This window comes from Giraffa tippelskirchi, chromosome 8 (genome assembly GCF_054371585.1).
Source record: "Giraffa tippelskirchi isolate mGirTip1 chromosome 8, T2T-mGirTip1v1.2.pri, whole genome shotgun sequence".
NCBI classification, from domain to species: domain Eukaryota; kingdom Metazoa; phylum Chordata; class Mammalia; order Artiodactyla; family Giraffidae; genus Giraffa; species Giraffa tippelskirchi.
In genome coordinates, this window is record NC_137282.1 from 81,554,445 (window position 1) to 81,575,873 (window position 21,429).

Below are 21,429 nucleotides of genomic sequence, written 5' to 3' on the forward strand. Positions count from 1 at the left end.
GCATCCCTTATATGTGGAATCGAAAAAGAAATGGTGCAAATGAACTTATTTACAAAACAGAAAGAGACTCATAGACTTAGAGAATGAACTTACGGTTGCCCCAGGGGCAGGGGAGAAGAATGGAAGGAAGGGATAGTTGAGAAGTTTGGGATGGACATGTACACACTGCTATATTCAAAATGAATAACCAACAAGAACTTACTGTATAGCAATGTTATGCAGCAGCAGCCTGGATGAGAGGAGAGTTTGAGGGAGAATGAACATATATATACGTATGGCTGAGTCCCTTCACTGTTAACCTGAAGCTATCACAACATTGTTAATTGGCTATACTCCAATACAAAATAAAAAAGTTTTTTAAAATAAGATGGTGCGTAGGAGGCTCTTAAACTTCTATTTGATGGCTCCATGAACCCATCATATCTGTAGCTACATACAGATCAATTCCCTCTGAAAGAAATTCAGGAACTAGCTGAGTGACTATGCATCTGTTGAGCAAAAAAAGAAAACAGCACATCAAAATGGGTAGGAGAGGCTGAGACACAGTCTTACCATAAACCCCAGCCCTGACACAACAACCCACAATTGGGAAGAAACTCACAACTCCCAACTTCTTCCTGAGAAGCAAAGGGTTTGAACCCCCATATCTGGAGCTCCAACATTTAAAACCTCTACTTGATGGACAAACCCCCCAAACCTCTAGATTTCAAAGCAGATGGCATTCACATCCACAAGAAACACAAGGATATAGCAAACTAAGAAACAGGTTTCCATCTGCTCATGCAGACCCACTATGGCTAACCCTCCTGGACCCAGCAGAGAGCAGCAGACTAACACATCCTCAGTCTTTCCACAAAAGAGATCTATTTGCTTATCTTCAAAGTTCTCATAACTGATTTTAAAAGAAATCCTACAAAACAATACGTATATATTATATAGTGTGTTATATAATATATTATTGGTTCTATAACACATGGAAATGTAATATATTGTCAACAACAAAAAGAGCACTGGGGCTAAGGAAAGCCAAACTGGGCCAAGAAAAAGAATCTAGATGGTACTAACACATAAAATTATGAGAAACACAAATTAAAAATACTAAGTTTGATAGAACAAAAGTTTTACATATATACTTGCCCTCATTCATAAAAGATATAAAAATAATTTAAGTAATAACTATAACAAAGTATTGTTCAGTCTGTAACATTTATAGATGTAATGTGTATAACAAAAATACCACTGAAAAGAGGACAATGGAGAACTATAAATGAGTAACAGATCTATATCTCACTGGAATTAAATTAGTAGAAATTTAATCAAGCAAGTGACTATATATATATGTATATATAAATATATATATATATATGTATACACACACACACACACACACACACACATATACATACATGTGTCCAGTGGCTTAGTGGTGTCTGACTCTTTGCAACCCCATGGACTTTAGCCCACCAGGCTCCTCTGTCCATGGAATTTTCTATGCAAGAATACTGGAGTGGGTTGCCATTTCCTACTCCAAGGGATCTTCCCAACCCAGGGATGGAACCTGTGTCTCCTGCATCTCCTGCATCAGCAGGCAGATTCTTTACCACTTTAGCCACTTGGGGCGCCCACTTGGTATATATGTATGTATATTTACATATCTCTTGGCTGCACAAGGCAGCATGTGGGATATCAGTTCTTTGACCAGGGATCAAACCCGCACCACTTCTAGTGGAAGCACAGAGTCCAAACCACTGGACCTCCAGGGCAGTTCCAAGCAGGTGATTCTAATGAGATAAGATGTATATAGGAAGTCCTAGAACAACTGCTATGAAGACCTACAAGACCTTCTAGAACTTACACCCCAAAAAGATGTCCTTTTCATTACAGGGGACTGGAATGCAGAAGTAGAGAGTCAAGAAACACCTGGAGCAACAGGCAAATTTGGCCTTGGAGTACAGAGTGAAGCAGGGCAAAGGCTAATAGAATTTTGCCAAGAGAATGCACTGGATATAGCAAACACCCTCTTCCAACAACACAAGAGAAGACTCTATACATGAACATCACCAGATGGTCAACACCAAAATCAGATTGATTATATTCTTTGCAGCCAAAGATCAAGAAGCACTATACAGTCAGTGAAAACAAGACCAGGAGCTGACTGTGGCTCAGATCATGAACTCCTTATTGCCAAATTCAGACTTAAATTGAAGAAAGTAGGGAAAACCACTAGACTATTCAGGTATAACCTAAATCAAATCCCTTATGATTATACAGTGGAAGTGAGAAATAGATTTAAGAGACTAGATCTGATAGACAGAGTGTCTGATGAACTATGCACAGAGGTTCGTGACATTGTACCGGAGGCAGGGATCAAGACCATCCCCAAGAAAAATAAATGCAAAAAAGCAAAATGGCTGTCTGAGGAGGTCTTACAAATAGCTGTGAAAAGAAGAGAAGCAAAAAGCAAAGGAGAAAAGGAAATAGATACCCATTTGAATGCAGAGTTCCAAAGAATAGCAAGGAGAGATAAGAAAGCCTTCCTCAGTGATCAGTGTAAAGAAACAGAGGAAAACAATGGAATGGGAAAGACTAGAGATGTCTTCAAGAAAATCTGAGACACCAAGGGAATATTTCATGCAAAGATGGGCTCAAAAAAGGACAGAAATTGTAGGGACCTAACAGAAGCAGAAGATATTAAGAAGAGGTGGCAAGAACACACATAAAAACTGTACAAAAAAGATCTTCACGACCCAGATAATCATGATGGTGTGATCACTCACTTAGAGCCAGACATCCTGGAATGTGAAGTCAAGTGGGCCTTAGGAAGCATCACTATGAACAAAGCTAGTGGAGGTGATGGAATTCCAGTTGAGCTATTTCAAATCCTGAAAGATGATGCTGAAAGTGAAAGTGAAAGTGCTGCACTCAATATGCCAGCAAATTTGGAAAACTCAGCAGTGGCCACAGGACTGGAAAAGGTCAGTTTTCATTCCAATCCCAAAGAAAGGCAATGCCAAAGAATGCTCAAGCTACTGCACAATTGGACTCATCTCACATGCTAGTAAAGTAATGGTGAAAATTCTCCAAGCCAGGCTTCAGCAATACATGAACCGTGAACTTCCAGATGTTCAAGCTGGTTTTAGAAAAGGCAGAGGAACCAGAGATCAAATTGCCAACATCCACTGAATCATCGAAAAAGCAAGAGAGTTCCAGAAAAACATCTATTTCTGCTTTATTGACTATGCCAAAGCCTTTGACTGTGTGGATCACAATAAACTGTGGAAAATTCTGAAAGAGATGGGAATACCAGACTACCTGACCTGTCTCTTGAGAAACCTGTATGCAGGTCAGGAAGCAACAGTTAGAACTGAACATGGAACAACAGGCTGGTTCCAAATAGGAAAAGGAGTACGTCAAGGCTATATATTGTCACCCTGCTTATTTAACTTATATGCAGAGTACATCATGAGAAACGCTGGGCTGGATGAAGCACAAGCTGGAATCAAGATTGCCAGGAGAAATATCAATAACCTCAGATATGCAGATGATACCACCATTATAGCAGAAAGAGTGAAAAAGTTGGCTTAAAGCTCAACATTCAGAAAACTAAGATCATGGCATCTTGTCCCATCACTTCATGGCAAGTAGATGGGGAAGCAGTGGAAACAGTGTCAGACTTTATTTTGGGGGGCTCCAAAATCACTGTAAATGGTGATTGCAGCCATGAAATTAAAAGACGCTTACTCCTTGGAAGGAAAGTTATGACCAACCTAGACAGCATATTAAAAACCAGACACATTACTTTGCCAACAAAGGTCCATTTTGTCAAGGCTATGGTTTTTCCAGTAGTCATGTATGGATGTGAAAGTTGGACTAAAAAGAAAGCTGAGTGTCGAAGAATTGATGCTTTTGAACTGTGGTGTTCGAGAAGATTCTTGAGAGTCTCTTGGACAACAAGGAGATCCAACCAGTCCATCCTAAAGGAGATCAGTCCTGAATATTCATTGGAAGGACTGATGTTGAAGCTGGAACTCCAATACTTTGGTCACCTGATGGGAAGAACTGATTCCTATGATGCTGGGAAAGATTGAGGGCAGGAGGAGAAGGGGACAACAGAGGATGAGATGGTTGGATGGCATCACCGACACAATGGACATGAGTTTGAGTAAACCCTGGGAGTTGGTGATGGACAGGAAAGCCTGGTGTGCTGCAGTCCATGGAGTTACAAAGAGTAGGACATGACTGAGTGACTGAACTGAACTGAAGAACAACTGTTAAGTAAAAAAAAAAAAAAACTTTTAAAATAGTGAAGAAATTATTAAAGAACTTAAAATACAAAATAGAAAATATCCACTTAATGTAAAGAGGATAAAAAAGGGAGAATACATGAACTAAAATGGATGCAGTATTAGGCAAAATATCAACAAGGAAGCCAAATGTTTGAATACAACTATCAACCAATTATGGATAACTGGTATCTATAAAGCACTCCACCCAACAACAGCAAAATGTATTTTTTTTCAAGTGCACACAGAACATTCTCCAGAACACACCATGTTTAAGTCATTACTAAAACACAATAAATGAAAAGAAAAAAATACATGGTTATTTTCTCCAACATAGTGGAATGAAATTAGAAATCAGAAACAGAATTCGAGAAACTCACAAACACTTGAGTGTAGAAACAGCAAACTCCTTAAGTAATACCAGTAAAATGATGGTATAAGAATTTCTAGCCCCATCCCCTTCCAGAAACACCAATCTGAAAAACTATTCATGCATGAAAATAACTTCACAGGAGCTAAGGATCCCAGACAGGGGATCACACCACCTGGGCAAAGCACAGAAATGAGATAAGATGTATTGAAGAGGGTAGGAATGATAGATTCATATTACCCATCTTACGTCTCCAGCAAGCCCAGGCAGCCAAGCACAGGGACAGTTACCTTTCCCATGGGAGAAAGAAAGTGAAGTAAGATCCAACTTTACCATGTACCCTGGCACTGGCCCACCCCAGCACAGAACTGACTTCCACAGTCAGAGATGCCTTCCATGGCACCAGACTTCCCAGGCACTCCCACAAACCCAGGTCCCTGGCCCACCCTGTTGCCTGCCAGTTTCCATGGTCCCAGACTCGTAAAGACTCTCACAACTCAGGTTGACCCCAATTATCAGGCCATGCATGTGCCTGTGAAGTCACTTCAGTCATGTCTGACTCTTTTCAAACCCATGGACTGCAGCTCACCAGGCTTCTCTGTCCATGAAATTCTCCAGGCAAGAATACTGGAGTGGGTTGCCATTTCCTTCTCCAAGGGATCTTCCCTACCCAGAGATCGAACCTGCATCTCTTATGTCTCCTGCATTGGCAGGTGGGTTCTTTACCACTAGTGCCACTGGGAAAAATAGGTGTGGTAGACAGCCTCTGAGGCTGCCCCTCCTCCTTCACATTCCTTTCCCCTGGTATTCAAGTTCTCATGTAACTCATCTCCCCTTGAGTGTGGGCTGGACCTCAGGACTCACTTCCAACAAGAAGAGCATAGCAAGATTGTGTGCTCAGTAGCTCAGTTGCTCAGTCATGTCTGACTCTTCTGTGATCCTAAGGAGTGTAGCCCACCAGGCTACATGGGATTTTCCAGACAAGAATACTGAAGCGAGTTGCCATTTCCTCCTCCAGGGGTCTTCCTGACCCAGGGACCAACCTGCATCTCCTGTGTCTCCCCTTTATCCCTGAGTCATTGGGGAAGCCCATAGTATCAGGCCAGCCTCTGTAAATCTGGACTGCCAACCAGCTTCTAAAAACCCAGGCTTTCAGCCTACCACAGCACCAGACTAGCCCCCATAGGCCCAAACTCTTCTGGAAAACTGAGAGAGCCCTCCAAAATTCATCCTGTACGGCAAGCATTGTACTGATATCAATGCCAGAAAAACACATCTCAAAGAAATCACAGAACAATATCCCACATGAATACAGATATATAATTTTAAACCAAAATTTAAGGCAACTGAATCTAAAAATATATAAAATGGAAAATATATCTTGAACAAGTCAATTAACATTCCCAAGAAATGAGCTTAGTTTAACATTTGAATATCAATCAGTGAAATTCATGTTAGTGGAATAAACAAAAAATTATATATTCATACCAATACATATAGCAAAAGCATGAAATTCAATCTCATCAAAATTAGAAATCGTGCTCTTCAAAAGACACTGCTATGAAAAAGATAAGCCATAAACTGGGAGAGAATATTTGCAAAGCTTATATCTGATGAAATATTTATATTCAAAATATATATTTAAAGGACTCTGAAAATTCAATAACAGGAAAACAAGCTACTCAACTTTAAAAATGGGGAAAATTTGGGAATTCCCTGGTGGTCCATGGATTAGGATTCAGTGCTTTCATTGCCAGAGTGTGAGTTCAATCCCTGGTTGGGGAACAATGATCCTGCAAGATGGGTGGAGTGGCCAAAAAAAGAAAATGGGAAAAATGTGACGAACTGTGAAAAGTGAAAGTGAAGTCGCTCAGTAGTATCTGAGTCTTTGTGACCTCATGGACTGTAGCCTACCAGGCTCCTCCGCCCATGGAATTTTCCTGGCAAGAATACTGGAGTGAGTTGCCATTTCCTTCACCAGGGGATCTCCCCAACCCACGGATCGAACCCAGGTCTCCCGCATTACAGGCAGATGCTTTACCATCTGAGCCACCAGGGAAGCCCTGATAAATCATGTATCACCCATATATCACCAATGAAGATATATGGGTGACAAGCACATAAAAAATGCTTAGCATCAACAGTCATGAAGGAAATGCAAACAAAAACCACAACTAAATACAACTAAACATCTACATAAGAATGGCTAAAGTTGAAAAGACTAACTATACCAAGTATTGACAAGGATTTGGTACACATGAAACTTGCATTCTCACTTTTTTTGTGAGAAAGTAGAATGTTAGAACCATTTTAGAAAATAGTTTGACCATTTCTTAAAGAGGTAAACATACTCCTAACGCTACATACACCTAATCATCACTGCATTCTTACCAATTACTTCAGAGAAAAGACAACACATGTTCATACAAAGCCTTGGCCACAAGTGTCAATAGCAGGTTTATTTTTAATAGCGCAAAACTGGAAACAACTCTAAAGTCCATCAACAAGCAAGTCAATAAACGTGTTGTGATGATCTACACAATAGCACATTACTCAGCATAAAAGGGAATGAACTATTCAGACACACAATGTAAATGAATCTCAAAATAATTATGCTGAGTAAAATAAAATATAAGAGTAATTATGATCAAATTTATGTAAAATCTAGAAGATGCAAACTAACATATGGTGACATATTAGCAATTGACTGGCAATGAGAATTGGAAAATGAGAAGAGAGGACCAGAATGGGAAACTGCAAAAGGACATGAGAAATCTTTGGGGGTAAGAAATATATTTTGCTATCTTAATTATGTTGGTTTCACAGTTAAATATATACTTGTATATATATATACATATATACTTTAAATATGTGCAGTTTATGCAATATTACTTCAAAAATGTTTTATAATAATGACGATAAGGAATTTCTGTGGCCAAGAGGAAGTAACAAGATTATATTTACTTCCTACTTAAAACAACTAAAAAAATAAAAGAACAATATACAATAAAATGGCTTTTAGACATTGGACACCCAGCAGTTCAGGGCGTTGATGGCTGGCTGAAGAAAATTTCTAGGGTACAGCTCATGGAAGAAGTACCCAGATCTGGCCTGGCTGTGTCCCACAGCAGCTAGAATTCACAACGCAGAATGCCAGAAAACCAAAAGAGCACCACATAGAGGAAAAGCTGTGGAGTTAGAGTCTTCTTGAGTACATTTCAATGCACAGACGTGATGAAACCACCCGAAGCCAGCCTCACACGACCCTTATGGCAGAAAGCAAAGAAGAACTAAAGAGCCTCTTGATGAAAGTGAAAGAAGAAAGTGAAAAAGTTGGCTTAAAACTCAACATTCAAAAAACAAAGATCATGGCATCTGCTCCCATCATTTCATGGTAAACAGATGGGGAAATAATGGAAACAGTGAGAGACTTTATTTTGGCGGGGGTGGGGCTTCAAAATCACTGCAGATGGTGATTGCAGCCATGAAATTAAAAGATGCTTGCTCCTTGGAAGAAAAGCTATGACCAACCTAGACAGCATATTACAAAGCAGAGACATTACTTGGCCAACAAAGGTCTGTCTAGTCAAAGTTATGGTTTTTCCAGTGGTCATGTATGGATGTGAGAGTTGGATGGTGAAGAAAGCTGAGCACTGAAGAATTGATGCTTTTGAACTGTGGTGTTCGAGAAGACTCTTGAGAGTCCCTTGGACTGCAAAGAGATCCAACCAGTCCATCCTAAAGGAAATCAGTCTTGAATATTCATTGGAAGGATTGATGCTGAAGCTGAAGCTCCAGTACTTTGGCCACCTGAGGCAAAGAACTGACTCCTTGGAAAAGACCCTGATGCTGGGAAAGATTGAAGGCAGGAGGAGAAGGGGACAACAGAGAATGAGATGGTTGGATGGCATCACCAACTCAATGGACATGAGTTTGGGTAAGCTCCGGGAGTTGGTGAGGGACAGGGAAGCCTGGGGTGTTGCAGTCCATAGGGTCGCAAAGAGTCGGACATGACTGAACAACTGAACTGAACTAAACTGACCCAAAGCCAGGAATGGTTACCATCGATGATGAGGCAGAATAACAGAGATTATACAGGGTCTCTTTCCACGCTGTTACCTAACTTTGATATTTAATGAATATCTACGGACAAGTGAACCAACTTGATAAAGGTGACATTTTTATATTCATCTGTCTAACTCCTGTAACTTTCTCTCAGTTGGTTCTAAAATTCAGAGGGATATACAGTTGTATTTTATTAAGCTTTATAAGCTCCCCAAATTGCCTTCTCTTGATGACAGTAGACTAAGATATTGTATATTTTGTTCTCAGGGCTAAGGTGAGACACCACTTGATAAAGGGAAGAGCCCACGAGCCCAGTTAAAAGCCTGAATTTCAATATAGAGTTTCCTTGATGTACTCTCATACCTACACACCCAAAGAAAACAGAACTTGCTGAAAAGAGTGAGAATTGTCCAGTCAAGAGAAAGTTACTCCAGGAAGATATTGGCTTGAGTGTGTGTAAGCCAGCCAATCAGTGATGTAACTGTACAGTTCCCCCCAAAACAAAGAGGACCTGTCACTTAGGGAACATCCAGCTAGTAGACAAAGATACAGGGAAGCTGTCTTTAGGAAAGGAAAAGAGTCAGAACTTCAGACAATTAAGTTCTCTTTAGAGTGGAACCTGCTACTTGTGATTTCAGGTATTGATGGGAACAATAGTACATCTAATATCAGAAATATCTGCTACTTTAAATTTTTGAAGTCATTTATTTAAGTTGTAAATAAAAATCACTATAGGGAAGTTATCTAAACAGGTACTTTAACTGGACTCATGGGCTCCTCCCTATATCAAGTGGTGTTCACCTTAGCCCTGAGAATAAAAGATACAACATCTTAGTCTGCCATCATCAAGGGAAGAGAAAAATGAATATTTTATTTCAAAACCTCAGAAATTTTCATAGATATGTGAATACTGAAAGAAACTTTGGACTTGTATTAAAACTCAGGTAAAAGTAAGAGGAACTCCCAAACTGTTTGCAGATTTTGGAGTGTTGTGTAAGTTTTTTTAAAGAGATAGAGGGTCTTTTGGCAGTTTCTCAAAGCCATGGGAACCACCAAAATGAAATGTTCATGTATGAATCATCATGACTGACAGTCAAGGCAGATACAAAGGGGTATGGATAGAAGGGATATTTGATGAACAATATGGAACCCAATCTAGAAGGTGATTAACACTGTTTTAGAACAGTCTAAACAAGAGCAAAATTGGAAATTCATCTTCAGAATTTTATAATTCCTCAGACTTATTTTTTCCAAAAAAGCTACTTAATTTTGGAATTTTTTTTTTAATTTAAGTTTTAGCAACTCTGATGGAGAAACCCAGAGCTTAAAGTCCCAGATTCACCCAACTCTATTAACTTGCTGTGTGAACTCAAACAAATCATTCAAGTTCCCTGAGCCTCTGTATCCTTAACCGTCAACAGAGAAGAGATGATCGGATTGATAAGCTTCATTTTAGCTGAAACTCTTTCAACCAGTCACTAGATTCAGTAACTCAAGAACTTCTGACATTGCTATATACAACTCATGAGGCGACTGATTTTTTAATAATAATGTATGGGGGCTTGCCTGAAATAAAGTGACATTCAGATAAGGGGGTAAACCATAGACAAATAAAGTGTAGAGGTTATTGAGCTATCCAGCACTTGTATGACTCAGGGAACTCAAACCGCGGCTTGACAACAACCTAGAGGGGTGGAATGAGGAGGAAGGTGGGAGGGATGTTCAAGTGGGAGTGGACATGGGTAGACTTATGGCTGATTTATGTTGATGTTTGGTAGGAACCAAGTTGCAATACTGTAAAGCAAGTATCCTTCAATTAAAAATAAATAGGTCTAAAAATAAAATGCTTCCAAAAAATGAAGAGGGAACATTTTCTAAAAAAAAAAAAAAAATGATAGCCAGCACTTAACATAAACACACATACACACACACACACCACACATTTTGTCCATTATTTCAATACTAGATTCAAAAAAGTTTTGTGTTAAGCAGTACTATACAAAGGACATTGCCTCTTTTTGGCTAGGATTGAAGAATTCAATAATTATGAAAAAAGATACCTGAGCCTAGACTTCTTCCTCTATTAGAAAGCATAGTGATGTTATGACCATGATCCTGAAGAATCTGAGACAGCCGGTGCATTAGTAGAACATGGCTTCCACCTAGGAACAATATATATCATTTTTGTGAAGATAAGAACCAAGGGTATGAAATTGATGTGGAGGTGTGGGGCAAACCAGGGTAAGACAACAGAAAGCTGACAGTGGGTAGAGAAAGATGAGTTTCTCCAGTTCCTCTTTCTCACTCTGGTTAAGCCCCAAACTGGATACGTATATTCTGCCTGGCCAGATCTTTGACCTAGGGCAATCCTCCACCAAAGATTTCCTCTTGTGACTTGTGGTCTTTGCAACAATGTAATATAATTTTGGTGTTTAAGTCTTTGGAGTTCCTGATCATAAGGCACACACTGCATTTTAGCTGGGGGCTTATGGAGATGCCATAGCCTAAAAAAATAACTGTACTGGTAGATATTCTGACCCAGTGCCATGCATATGAGTGTGGAGTGTTCCTAATAGACAGTCAACCCAAGCTATTTCTGAAATTCTTCTCTTTGGACATGAATGCTATAGGTGGAGCCAGAAATATGGAAGCTTGAATTTGGCTCTAAGAAACAGCCATTGGAAGAAAAAATGTGGAGCCACCACTTAGAGCCAAAATGCTTGAGATTCAAATATATTTCACAGAAAGTTTCTCAGTTGAATGTCTCACATCCATTAAGACAAGCAGGAAAACTGTGGGCTCCATAGGATGGGCTTACAGTATCTTATATGCATGAGAAACTGGACATCCATCCTAGGACAATCCTGGGATCTTTAAGAAAGAGAGGCTTAATCCTTGGGAGAGATGTGAGCTCCATTACACCACTATCCTATCTAAAATTATGTACTATCATGGGGCATTTTTCTTGCATCTGTGAGTCTCAGCAGCAGAGAAAGCCACATCTCCAGGAAAGGGACAGACTTGCCAAAGTTGGGAAGTGGGGGTGGTTAGAGAGAGGAAAGTCCCACAATCATCAGGTCATTGGTGAGCAGTATGTGCAGGGCTCAGTTGATAAGTCGTGTCTGACTCTGTGCGACCCCAGGGACAATATAGCCCATCAGGCTCCTCTGTCCAAGGAATTTCCCAGCCAAGAACACTGGTGTGGATTGCCATTTCCTTCTCTGGGGATCTTCCCGACCCAGGGATGGGAACCCTGATCTCCTGAATGGGCAGGTGGCTTCTTTACCCCTGAGACACCTGGGAAACCCAGAGAGTGGTACAGAACTACATAGTGTGTATCTATGGGAGTTACTCAAGTATTTTATATGCATACTTGTGTTGCCTGAGGCAACACAAATTACATAAAACATAGTACTCCTGCTTAGACTGCCTGCTCTTGTTCACATTAACTGTTGGAAGAAATAGTTGCGAGGGAGAAGAGGTTGGCACAGACACAGTTGTTCACGTGGCTCTTCATAAGGGGCAAAGCTGGGGCTTCTGGCACCTGGTTAACTGCCTCAGCTCTGTCCTTGGAGTTGAGGCTGGAAGACAGTGTACTTTCAAGAGAGAAAACTTTTTCTCTGTTACCTCTATCATTTAAAAATAGGTTTATAATAGGCTTTTTAGAAATCCCCACTGTAAAAAAGGAAAAGAGTGACATCTGTGGAAGAGGATGGTTTTGAGGTAAGAAATCATAAGTGAATTCCCAGTGTGTGCCAGGAGAGAGGTTTGTTGTGCTCTTGTAAAAGGCACCTCATTTCCCTGACCCTCTATTTTCCTCTCAGGAAATAAAAAGGGAGGCCCAGTGAGAGGAATTCTGTGATTTCTTCCAGCTCTAGGATCCCCAGGTTCTCTGGGATCTAAAAGCAAGCTTGGGAGCCCATCTCTTCAGGATGGGTCGAATAAAACCCTTGGAGAAACTCCATCCTCTGAGGACTCCTTATCCTGATAAAATTTCTCCTTTTGTCTTCTGTTCTCTCTGGGGCAAAAGTAATGGAAATAAAACTAGGTCCACAATGCGCAGAATCAACAGCTCCACTCTCCTTCAAAAGCTTCCATCAGCACGGGTGAGAGAGGGGCTCCAAATGCACCACTGCCCTGGGGTCCTCCCGTCTGACCGCCCGCTCAGTTTCTCAGGCAACATTCCCAGTTCGTGCTGCTGTCCCAGGAGCGCCTGTCCCCAGAGCCTGGAATGGACTCCACCTTCTACTTTCTACTGGCATCTGTTGCACACCCCTCAGAAGTTTAGAGTGACCCTCTCAAAATCCCACAGGTACCATGGAGGAGACGGCCTGGGGTCTCAAGCTCAGAAATAGACCAAAACTTCTAACTCCCGCTATGCCCACCGGGAAGCGCATCCAGAGCAAATAAAAAGAGAGGATAGGAAACTGTTCCTCTTCTCCAGGGCTATCAATAATTTCACCTTGGTAATAGAAACCTCTCTCTGCCCCACAGCCCTCACCAGCCTCTCCCTCCTCCAGCCTAGGACACAAGCCCAGCCTGGAAAACCGTATGAAAAGCCCCTCTGACTAAGGGGACTGTTGGCATGACTTCTGGCCGGGAGCCTGGGACAAGCCTGTCCGGATTCTCCGGCCAAGCACTCACCCAGTGAGGATATAGTCAGGATTTTGGCGCCCTCTGAGAGCAGGAGCGCAGGCAGTAAACATCTGACTAGAAGAAGCACCCGCTGCGCCTCCATCCTCACTCCGGCGAGGCTGCGGAGCCAAGCCTTAGGCTGCGCGCCCCGCGCCCGGGAACCTGTGCGCCCTCAGCACAGGCAGCGCGCAGGCGGTGAAGGAAAGACGCGGGCCGGGAGCCAGGGGACAGAGGTCCTGTGGGTCTTGGCTCTGTACGTCCCTCTCGCCCTTCGGCCTCTCCTCCCCAGGAAAGTACACCATTGGATATTCTGTCCTCACCCTCCCTAAATCTGGGCAGGAAGAAGGAGGGATTAGTGTGCTAATCCTTAACCCTCTCAGTCTACCTAATCACCACACCTTCCCGATAGAAAAGCACTCTGAACCAGTAATGGTAGGGACCTTAAGAAATCACACCGAAGAAAGTTATACCTCCAAATGGTGCCGACCCAACACCCTTTTAGGGATCCATCCAGAAGTTATGAGACCCCATCTCCTTTCGAACTGCTCTAAAGATCTCCTAGGGCCATTGGAATGCCCCATTTCCCTGGTACCTGCTTAAAATCTCTGCTGGTTGTCCCACGCTCAGGATCTTAGAAGTTGATTACCAAAGGAAAGTGACTTATCTTTATTGCTCAGATTTTCTTTGGAAAGTACTGAATAACTCACTCATGAAAGTTGCTAGTGTAGTGGTTTAAACACCTCTGGAAGTCCAGGTTCAGAAGACTGAACCTCTAAAAGCTGAAACTATAATTCTGAATGAGAATCATAAAGTAGGATTGGTGAGCACAAAGATGTTCTATTTTTATAAAAGTCTGAAATTTTTCTTTAGAAAAAATTTTAAACTCTCCTAATAATTATTTCACTTTTTTCCTTCCAAGTCCCTCCCTCTGTGTTTGGGCTGTACTGTTTGAGGCTCTGTGATTATATGCATTGTTGTTGTGGTTTAGCCTCTCAGTCATGTCCGACTCTTGCAGCCCATGGACTATAGACCGCCAGGATTTCCCAGAAAAGAATACTGGAGTGGGTTGCCATTCTTTCTCCAGGAGAGCTTCCATATCCAAGGACTGAACCCACGTCTCTTGCGTTACAGGTGGATTCTTTACTGCTGAGCCACCAGGGAAGCCGGATTACAAGCATACACATTGACAACTATCATCTTTGCAGATATTATGTCTTCTCAGTGGGAAAAAAAATTGATCTGCAATATGAAGGTACCCTTTGCCATTAGTGTAATCACATTACCTTATCTACCAACTTATTCAAATTCCACCAACTGTCTCAATCCTGTGTTGTAATATTTATTTCTGGTGCAAGAATCAGTCTGGGATAGCAACTGCATTTAGCTATCATGTCTGTTTCATCTCCTTTAGTAAGGATTGATTTCTCAGCCTTTCTGTTTTTCTTTCATGTCTGACATTTATTTTGTAAAATGGCTCTCAATTTGGGTTTATCTGATGTTTTTTCATTCTACTTCATGTTACAGAGTTTTAGCAGGAATACTACAAAAGCTGTGTTGATTGCATCTCAGTGAATCACAACAGGAAGCACATGATGTCAGTCTTTCCTAATGCTAGTGATAATAACTTTGATCACTTGTTGAAGGTGGTGTCCACTGAGATTCCCAACTGTAAAACTACTATTTTTTAGCCCAAATTAGGAAATAAGTTGTGGGGAGACCTTTTGAAACTGTGTAAATTCTGTTCATCAAATTTCACTCGCTTATTTTATTATCTTTTCTATTTATTGCCTGATTCAATTATTCCTTTTGTGGAAAATTATGATTTTAACTCCATTTTCTTTCTTCATTTATCATACAGCATTCTGTTGTATGGACATGAGTTTGAGAAAACTCTGGGAGATAGGGAAGGACAGGGAAGCCTGGTGTGCTTCAGTCCATGGGGTTGCAAAAAGTCAGACACGACTTAGCGTATAAACAACAAATACTGTTGCTAACAAAAGTTTTGCCTTCTGCCCCATCTATTTAACTATCTCTCTACCTATCTATCTGTCTAACTATCTGTCTCTATCCATTTATTATCAGTTTTTACTCCTGGATTCACATTTCTTCAATGGGATGTAATATCTTACCATCATTATTTTGGAGATTTTTCTTTCTTACTTGCACATGATTTCTAGACTCATCTTGTACTTTCCCTTCCTCTGTTTAACAATCATCCCATTTCTTTAGGAACCCTTTTAGTAGGAACTGCTGTTTAGAAACCTGGATATGGCACTAGAAGTGCTCACTGCTATTGAAGCACCACTCTTTATATCCCTCAAGTGGACAGTTATGAAATATATAGTGCTCAGTCGCTTACAGTCATGTCCAACTCTTTGCAACCCTATGAACTGCAACCCACCAGGCTCCTCTGTCTATGGGATTCTCTAGGCAAGAATACTGGAGTGGGTTGCCATTCCCTTCTCCAGGAACTCTTCCCAGCCCAGGGATCGAATCCATGTCTCCTGCAGCTTCTGTATCGCAGGTGGATTCTTAACCGCTGAGCCACTGGGGAAACCCATGAAATTTATAGATACAGATATAAATATTACATACCCGTATCTCTATATATAGTCAGGTTTGTATCTAGTTTATTAAAAAAGCATGCATTCACACTGATACCTTCAATTTCAATACAAACCAGTGATGATTCTAATCTTCCCCACCTTCACATTTGTAATTTCCTTTTTAAAGTTAAAAAATCTGACTCTCAACCTCTTTGGTGTATTGATATTTACTCCTTTGCTCAATCATACTGAGCACTGGAAGAAGGTACCAATATACTAATCCACCAACTGTGAACAACAAATCTACTTAATAGTCCACACAATTTTTTGCAGTTCTCTTTTCTTTATACTGACAACACAGTTTTTAAAGTATTGTGTTCAAATGGAAATTGTGAGATCAGATTTGTGGTTACCAGAGGAAAGGGTGGGGGGTATTGGGAGTATAAAAATTTTAGATGGCATGATTCAAATGAACTCTAAAATTTATGAATATCAGAGAAATAGGAGCATAATATTTGATGATATTAAGTAGTTACTATTCATTTGGAGAAGCATCATAATGTTATTGTGGTTATTTAAAAAGAGATACCTTGGCTCTTCAGATCCATTCTGGGAGACAGATGAAGTATTAGGATGTTTTGGATTTGCTTCAGAATAATTTGGGGCAGGGGACGGAAGCAATGTTGAAATAGGTGGGAATATAGAGGAAAGAAAATTTGCCAGGAGTTTATAATCTTAAATGTTGGACATGGGAAAATTCTGATTTTACAAATATTAGCAATTTGTCATTAAAAACTTTTTAAACTCTCCCACTACGATTCTAATCTTTCTTGTGGTTCCAGTTTTTGAGGTCACACCAGTAGTGTGTATACATTTTCATAGTTTCACACATTCCCAGTGAAATAACTCACCTTTATTACAAAAGTACCAATTTTGTCTCTAGTAAAGCTTTTTACCTCGAGTCTGTCTGATATTATTCCTAATTATTCAGGTCTTATTTTCCATTAGCATTCATGACCTGTCTTTTTCTATCCTTTTATAGTCAACCCTCCTGTATCCCCATGTTTTAGATGTGCCTCTTGAAATGGCAATTAGCTTGTTGTTAATCAAGTCAGTCAATCTTTGTATTTAAACCGAAGTGTATAGGTTTACATACACCATGTTCTTATTTCTCCCTCTTATTCTTTCTTTTCTTCTCTGTTTTGTCTTCCTTTTCAGCTTGGAATATTTTTTGTTACTCCATTTTCTCCCTTTAATGATTCTCCTCTTATCTCTTTTCTCTAAATAAAGTATCCCAGATTCACAACATGCCTTTACCACTTATCAAGGTCAAAAATTAATCCATATCTTTACCTACTTCTGGGCAACACAAGGACCTTAGAAGTTCCTCTTACCCCTCCTGACTCACATGCTATTTTTGTCACACATTTGGAGTCTATATTTTTAACCTCAGGAAACATTATCTTTTACTTTAATTATTGATTGTGTTTATTAAAGACTTTACACCAGATTTTAGAGAACTGAGTAAGTAAATGAGAGACACTGAGGCATTACAGAGTTAGTAGCTGTGGAAGGCAGCCACCACCCCTTGTGCTAAGGGAACAAAGGAAAGAAGTGAGAATTACTAAAATTTAGAGTCTTGGTAAAGAATCTGCCTGCCATGCAAGAGACCCCAGGTTGATTCCTGGGTTGAGAAGATCTGCTGGAGAAGGGATAGGCTACTCACTCCAGTATTCTTGGGCTTCCCTGGTGGATCATCTGGTAAAGAATCCACCTTCAGTGTGGGAGACCTGGGTTTGATCCCTGGGTTGCGAAGACTCCCTGGAGAAGGGAACGGCTACCCACTCCTGTATTCTGGCCCGGAGAATTCCATAGACTGTATAGTCCATGGGGTCGCAAAGAGTCGGACACAACTGAGCGACTTTCACTTTCAGTCTTGGTGGTGAGAGCCATGCAAAGCTTGGAAGGAGAAGGGAGGAGTGTCTTGCTCATCTGGTGTTGATGCTTCAGGACCACAGAAGGGAAATCCACAGAACTGAAACCCAGACCTGGGAGGGGCAGTCACCAGCCTGCCAGTCCTAATATCTGTGAGGGGCCCAGTGAGGCTGACTCCAGTATTTCGAAGAGCTGCAAACCGAAAAGCACTCCTGGCACTAAAACCGTCACTGCCACCATGAAAAACCATCCCTGTGGTGTTGTTGGCATAAGCAGGGGACACACAGGATGTCCCAAGTCCCCACCTGTCCCTGTGGCCTTCCTCTGGTGTCCTGTTTGCAGAGTCCCAGAGGGAGGGAGCTGGGCATGCACTTGGCAGATTCCCATTGTCACAATTTGGGGCAAAGTTTCTTGAAGCTGAGAAACAACAGCTTCATAATTGGTATACCTGGCCTGCCATTTCTGGAACCAGAAATCCAACTGACTCATTCCTGGTTTCATGGTTGTATTAGCAAATAACTGTTATTTCAATATCAGTATCTTGAAAATGTCATTTTCTTGACTGTATTTGCATTTGAACATGATAAAAAGTTCAAACACACTTTTTATTTTCAAAACTATTGAATAGATAAGATTGTAAAAACAAAAACAAAAACAAGCAAACACGGACTTTCCTGGTGATCCAGTGGTTAAGAATTTGCCTGCCAATGCAGAGAACACAGGTTCAATCTCTGCTCTGGGAAGATCCCATATGCCACAGGGCAACCAAGCTCGAGTGCCCCAACTAATGAAACCCACGCACTCTAGAGCCCATGTACTGTAACTAGAGAGTAGCTCCTGCTCTCTGCAATGCTAGAGAAAGCCCATGCACAGCTATGAAGACCCAGAGCAGCCAATAAACTTTTTAAAAAAGAAAGAAAGAGATATCTGGTTAATAATTGGTCTTAGGAAGTATTCTAGGTAGTTGATTTCCATAATTCCCTAGTTTCCATAATCCCAGTGCAAATGGGGACCACTTACCACAACTTCAATGCACCATTTCACACTGGATCAGAAAGAAAATGTAAGGCCAAATACTCTAAATTTGCTCTTTGTGGACAGGTAGGAAACATATCAGCTGTGTGAGTCTCTATATATACTGTACATACATATTTTAATTAAATTTGTTTAATTGTGGAAAAAAAGTCACTATTTCATTCATGTTCCTGTTCTTAACATTTTGAATGATATAGCTATCCGGTGATGGACAGATGTAGATGTCTAATAATATGCAGAATTCTATAAATAATCTGCTACTACAGTCTCGTTAATGTATGACTTTTATTTCTTGGTGATGGGTTTAAGGATTTGTATTCTCCAGTCTTCTAGCTTCCTTCTGTCTTTCAGGACTCATGTTTCCCTTGGTTCCTTTTTTTTTTTTTTTACCCAATACCTAAAGAGAGCTTTCGTTCCCTTTTATCCTCTCCTTCTTCAGAAATGAAGTGTTTCCAAGACCGTTACCTTGGGTCCCCTCAGGTTGTCATGTCCCTTTCCTGTTGTCATAGCTTTAATCTACCAGGACTCTTTTTCAAGATTTTTATACAAAATGTAGTTATTCTCCTTCTAGGTGCAGTTTTAACTCATCCTTGGGCCTTCTATGGCCTTTTTCTCTCTTTTATATTATTCCTCTGGACTTACCCTCTACAACTTTGTAGTTTCCACTTATGGGAAGGTGTGGGTTTTATTTGCTCTTGTTGCTTGAACTTCTTTCTACTGTAAATGGCATCAGATTCTCTGTAGCTTGTGGAGGGCAAAGCCAGGAGAAAAGTCCCTGTGTCATGCTCTGCCTCCTCAGTCTTGTTCACTACTACCCGCATTTTACAAACCTTAATGCCAGGCAAAGGGGAGAAGATTAGCAAAGAGTGAGGTAGGCTTAATGAATAGTTTGGGGACAGTATGCATGAATGCTCAGGTTAAAACTGGCACCTTTTAAGGGGCCAAAGTCCACATACTCCCACACATGGAGGGGCATTTTGCTGTTGATACTTAACCTTCAGTCACTAGTATAAAGTCTTCTGCACAGAAGTTTTCAGAGTTATGCTGATTGACAAGAGAATCCATTTGCAAATCACATGTTCTACAGAACTCTAAATAAGGTGACTTTCATCCTTCTGAAACCACGAAACTTAGTTCCCACTCATTTGTGGCAATAACCCCTTGATGGACAGCACATCTTCCTCTCTGTACTGTCCTTGGAATCAACAGTCACAATTCCATCCCCTTCTTCTCATCTGCACAGGGATCGAGGCTGGGGCTCCGTGAAGGAAACCACTCCCTCCCTTACCCTGACTGTGGTCCCCATCACACTGAGAAAGTCACTGAGGTCAGAGCCAGATGTCTCCTCAGTCCCAGTCAGAGATGGTAACCAAGAGACAAAAGTTATTCTTTTCATTGTGCCAAGATTGTCTGATGATTTGATAGTCAGATATTTTCAGGAACTGATTTCATGATCCCAATCCTTACATCTTTTCATATCTAGAAAAGCACTAAATCCCTTCATGGTGACATGAGCTCCTCGTGACTAGCAGAAAACTTTTTGTAAAGTAAGTGCTTAGTTGCATCGAACTTCTCCTTCACCAAAATCTTATATATTGACCTTCCTCCACTGCCTTTTTGGGACAATCTCTCAGAGCTATCTGAGGTGCTGTCTCCCAGGCCACAGTCCTCATTTTGCCCCAAATAAAACTTAACTCGCAACTCTCACATTGTGAATCTGTTTTAGTCAACACTGTAAATACAGACCAGGACAAAATTTCAAAACACAGAAAATTTATCTTCTATGAGTCAAGCATTGTGGAGAGTTTTTTTGACCCTTTACCGTGTGCATCAAACACTACAGGTTGTTTAACCCACTGCCCACTTATAGCTCTTAATCCTCACCAGCTGCCAATGCAGAAATTTTTCACAGCTTCTCTTACAGTCTTGACTGGCTCAGTGACAAGATTCTAGGCAAGAGGAAAGAAGCCTCTTGGTGAGGGGAGAAGGGAAGTTAATTCTGTGAAAATGTTTATTAGCTCATATTGCCCCTTCTCTGTTTTTGTCCTCCTTGGGACATGGGCATGATATCTGGAGCTGGGCAGCCATCTTGAAGCCATGAGGGGGAATTATAAACATGTTCTTCCTGACATTGTAGAGCTATGGAACCATTGCCATCAGTTACCTGCTTCTCTCCCTTCTACTTCTCATGAAGGAAAAACAATCCTCTTTTTGTGAAAGCCAATGACAAAAAAAGTGATCTTCTCAACTATATTCATACTTTGTAAGAATAAATATTTTCATTGACATCTAAAATGTCTAAGTTTAAATAACTGAATACGATGTCATTTCTAGTCATTTCAGTTATATCATTTAACAATAAACAGTTGCATCATTCTGTTAAATGTATGCAGTGAGTTATAAAATCTCAGCATGGCAGCATTGATACCATCATTCATTCTTAATATAGATAATGAGCTGTCAACTTTAAGTGGGAAATTTTATGTCATTCTATTTTCTTCTTGAGTTTTTATTTATGTTCCACTTTCTCCAGAGAATTTAATTCTAATCTATGTATCTT

General features: G+C 40.7%; 1 protein-coding gene across 3 annotated transcripts in view; it reads right to left on the reverse strand.

Annotated features, from left to right (window-relative positions):
* UGT3A2 (UDP glycosyltransferase family 3 member A2) overlaps positions 1 to 21,429 on the reverse strand; it is a 60,336-nt gene that overhangs the window by 18,733 nt on the left and 20,174 nt on the right. Inside the window, exons 1-2 of one of the 3 annotated variants that reach the window (XM_081520898.1) lie at positions 13,363 to 13,521; positions 10,779 to 10,880 (exon numbers count right to left, since the gene is read on the reverse strand). The exons of the other annotated variants lie outside the window; for them this stretch is intronic. Coding sequence (XP_081377024.1) covers positions 10,779 to 10,880; positions 13,363 to 13,456 — 196 coding nt within the window. The 5' untranslated portion in view covers positions 13,457 to 13,521. Of the gene's footprint in view, positions 1 to 10,778; positions 10,881 to 13,362; positions 13,522 to 21,429 lie in introns of those variants that run through there. 3 annotated transcript variants of the gene reach the window in all.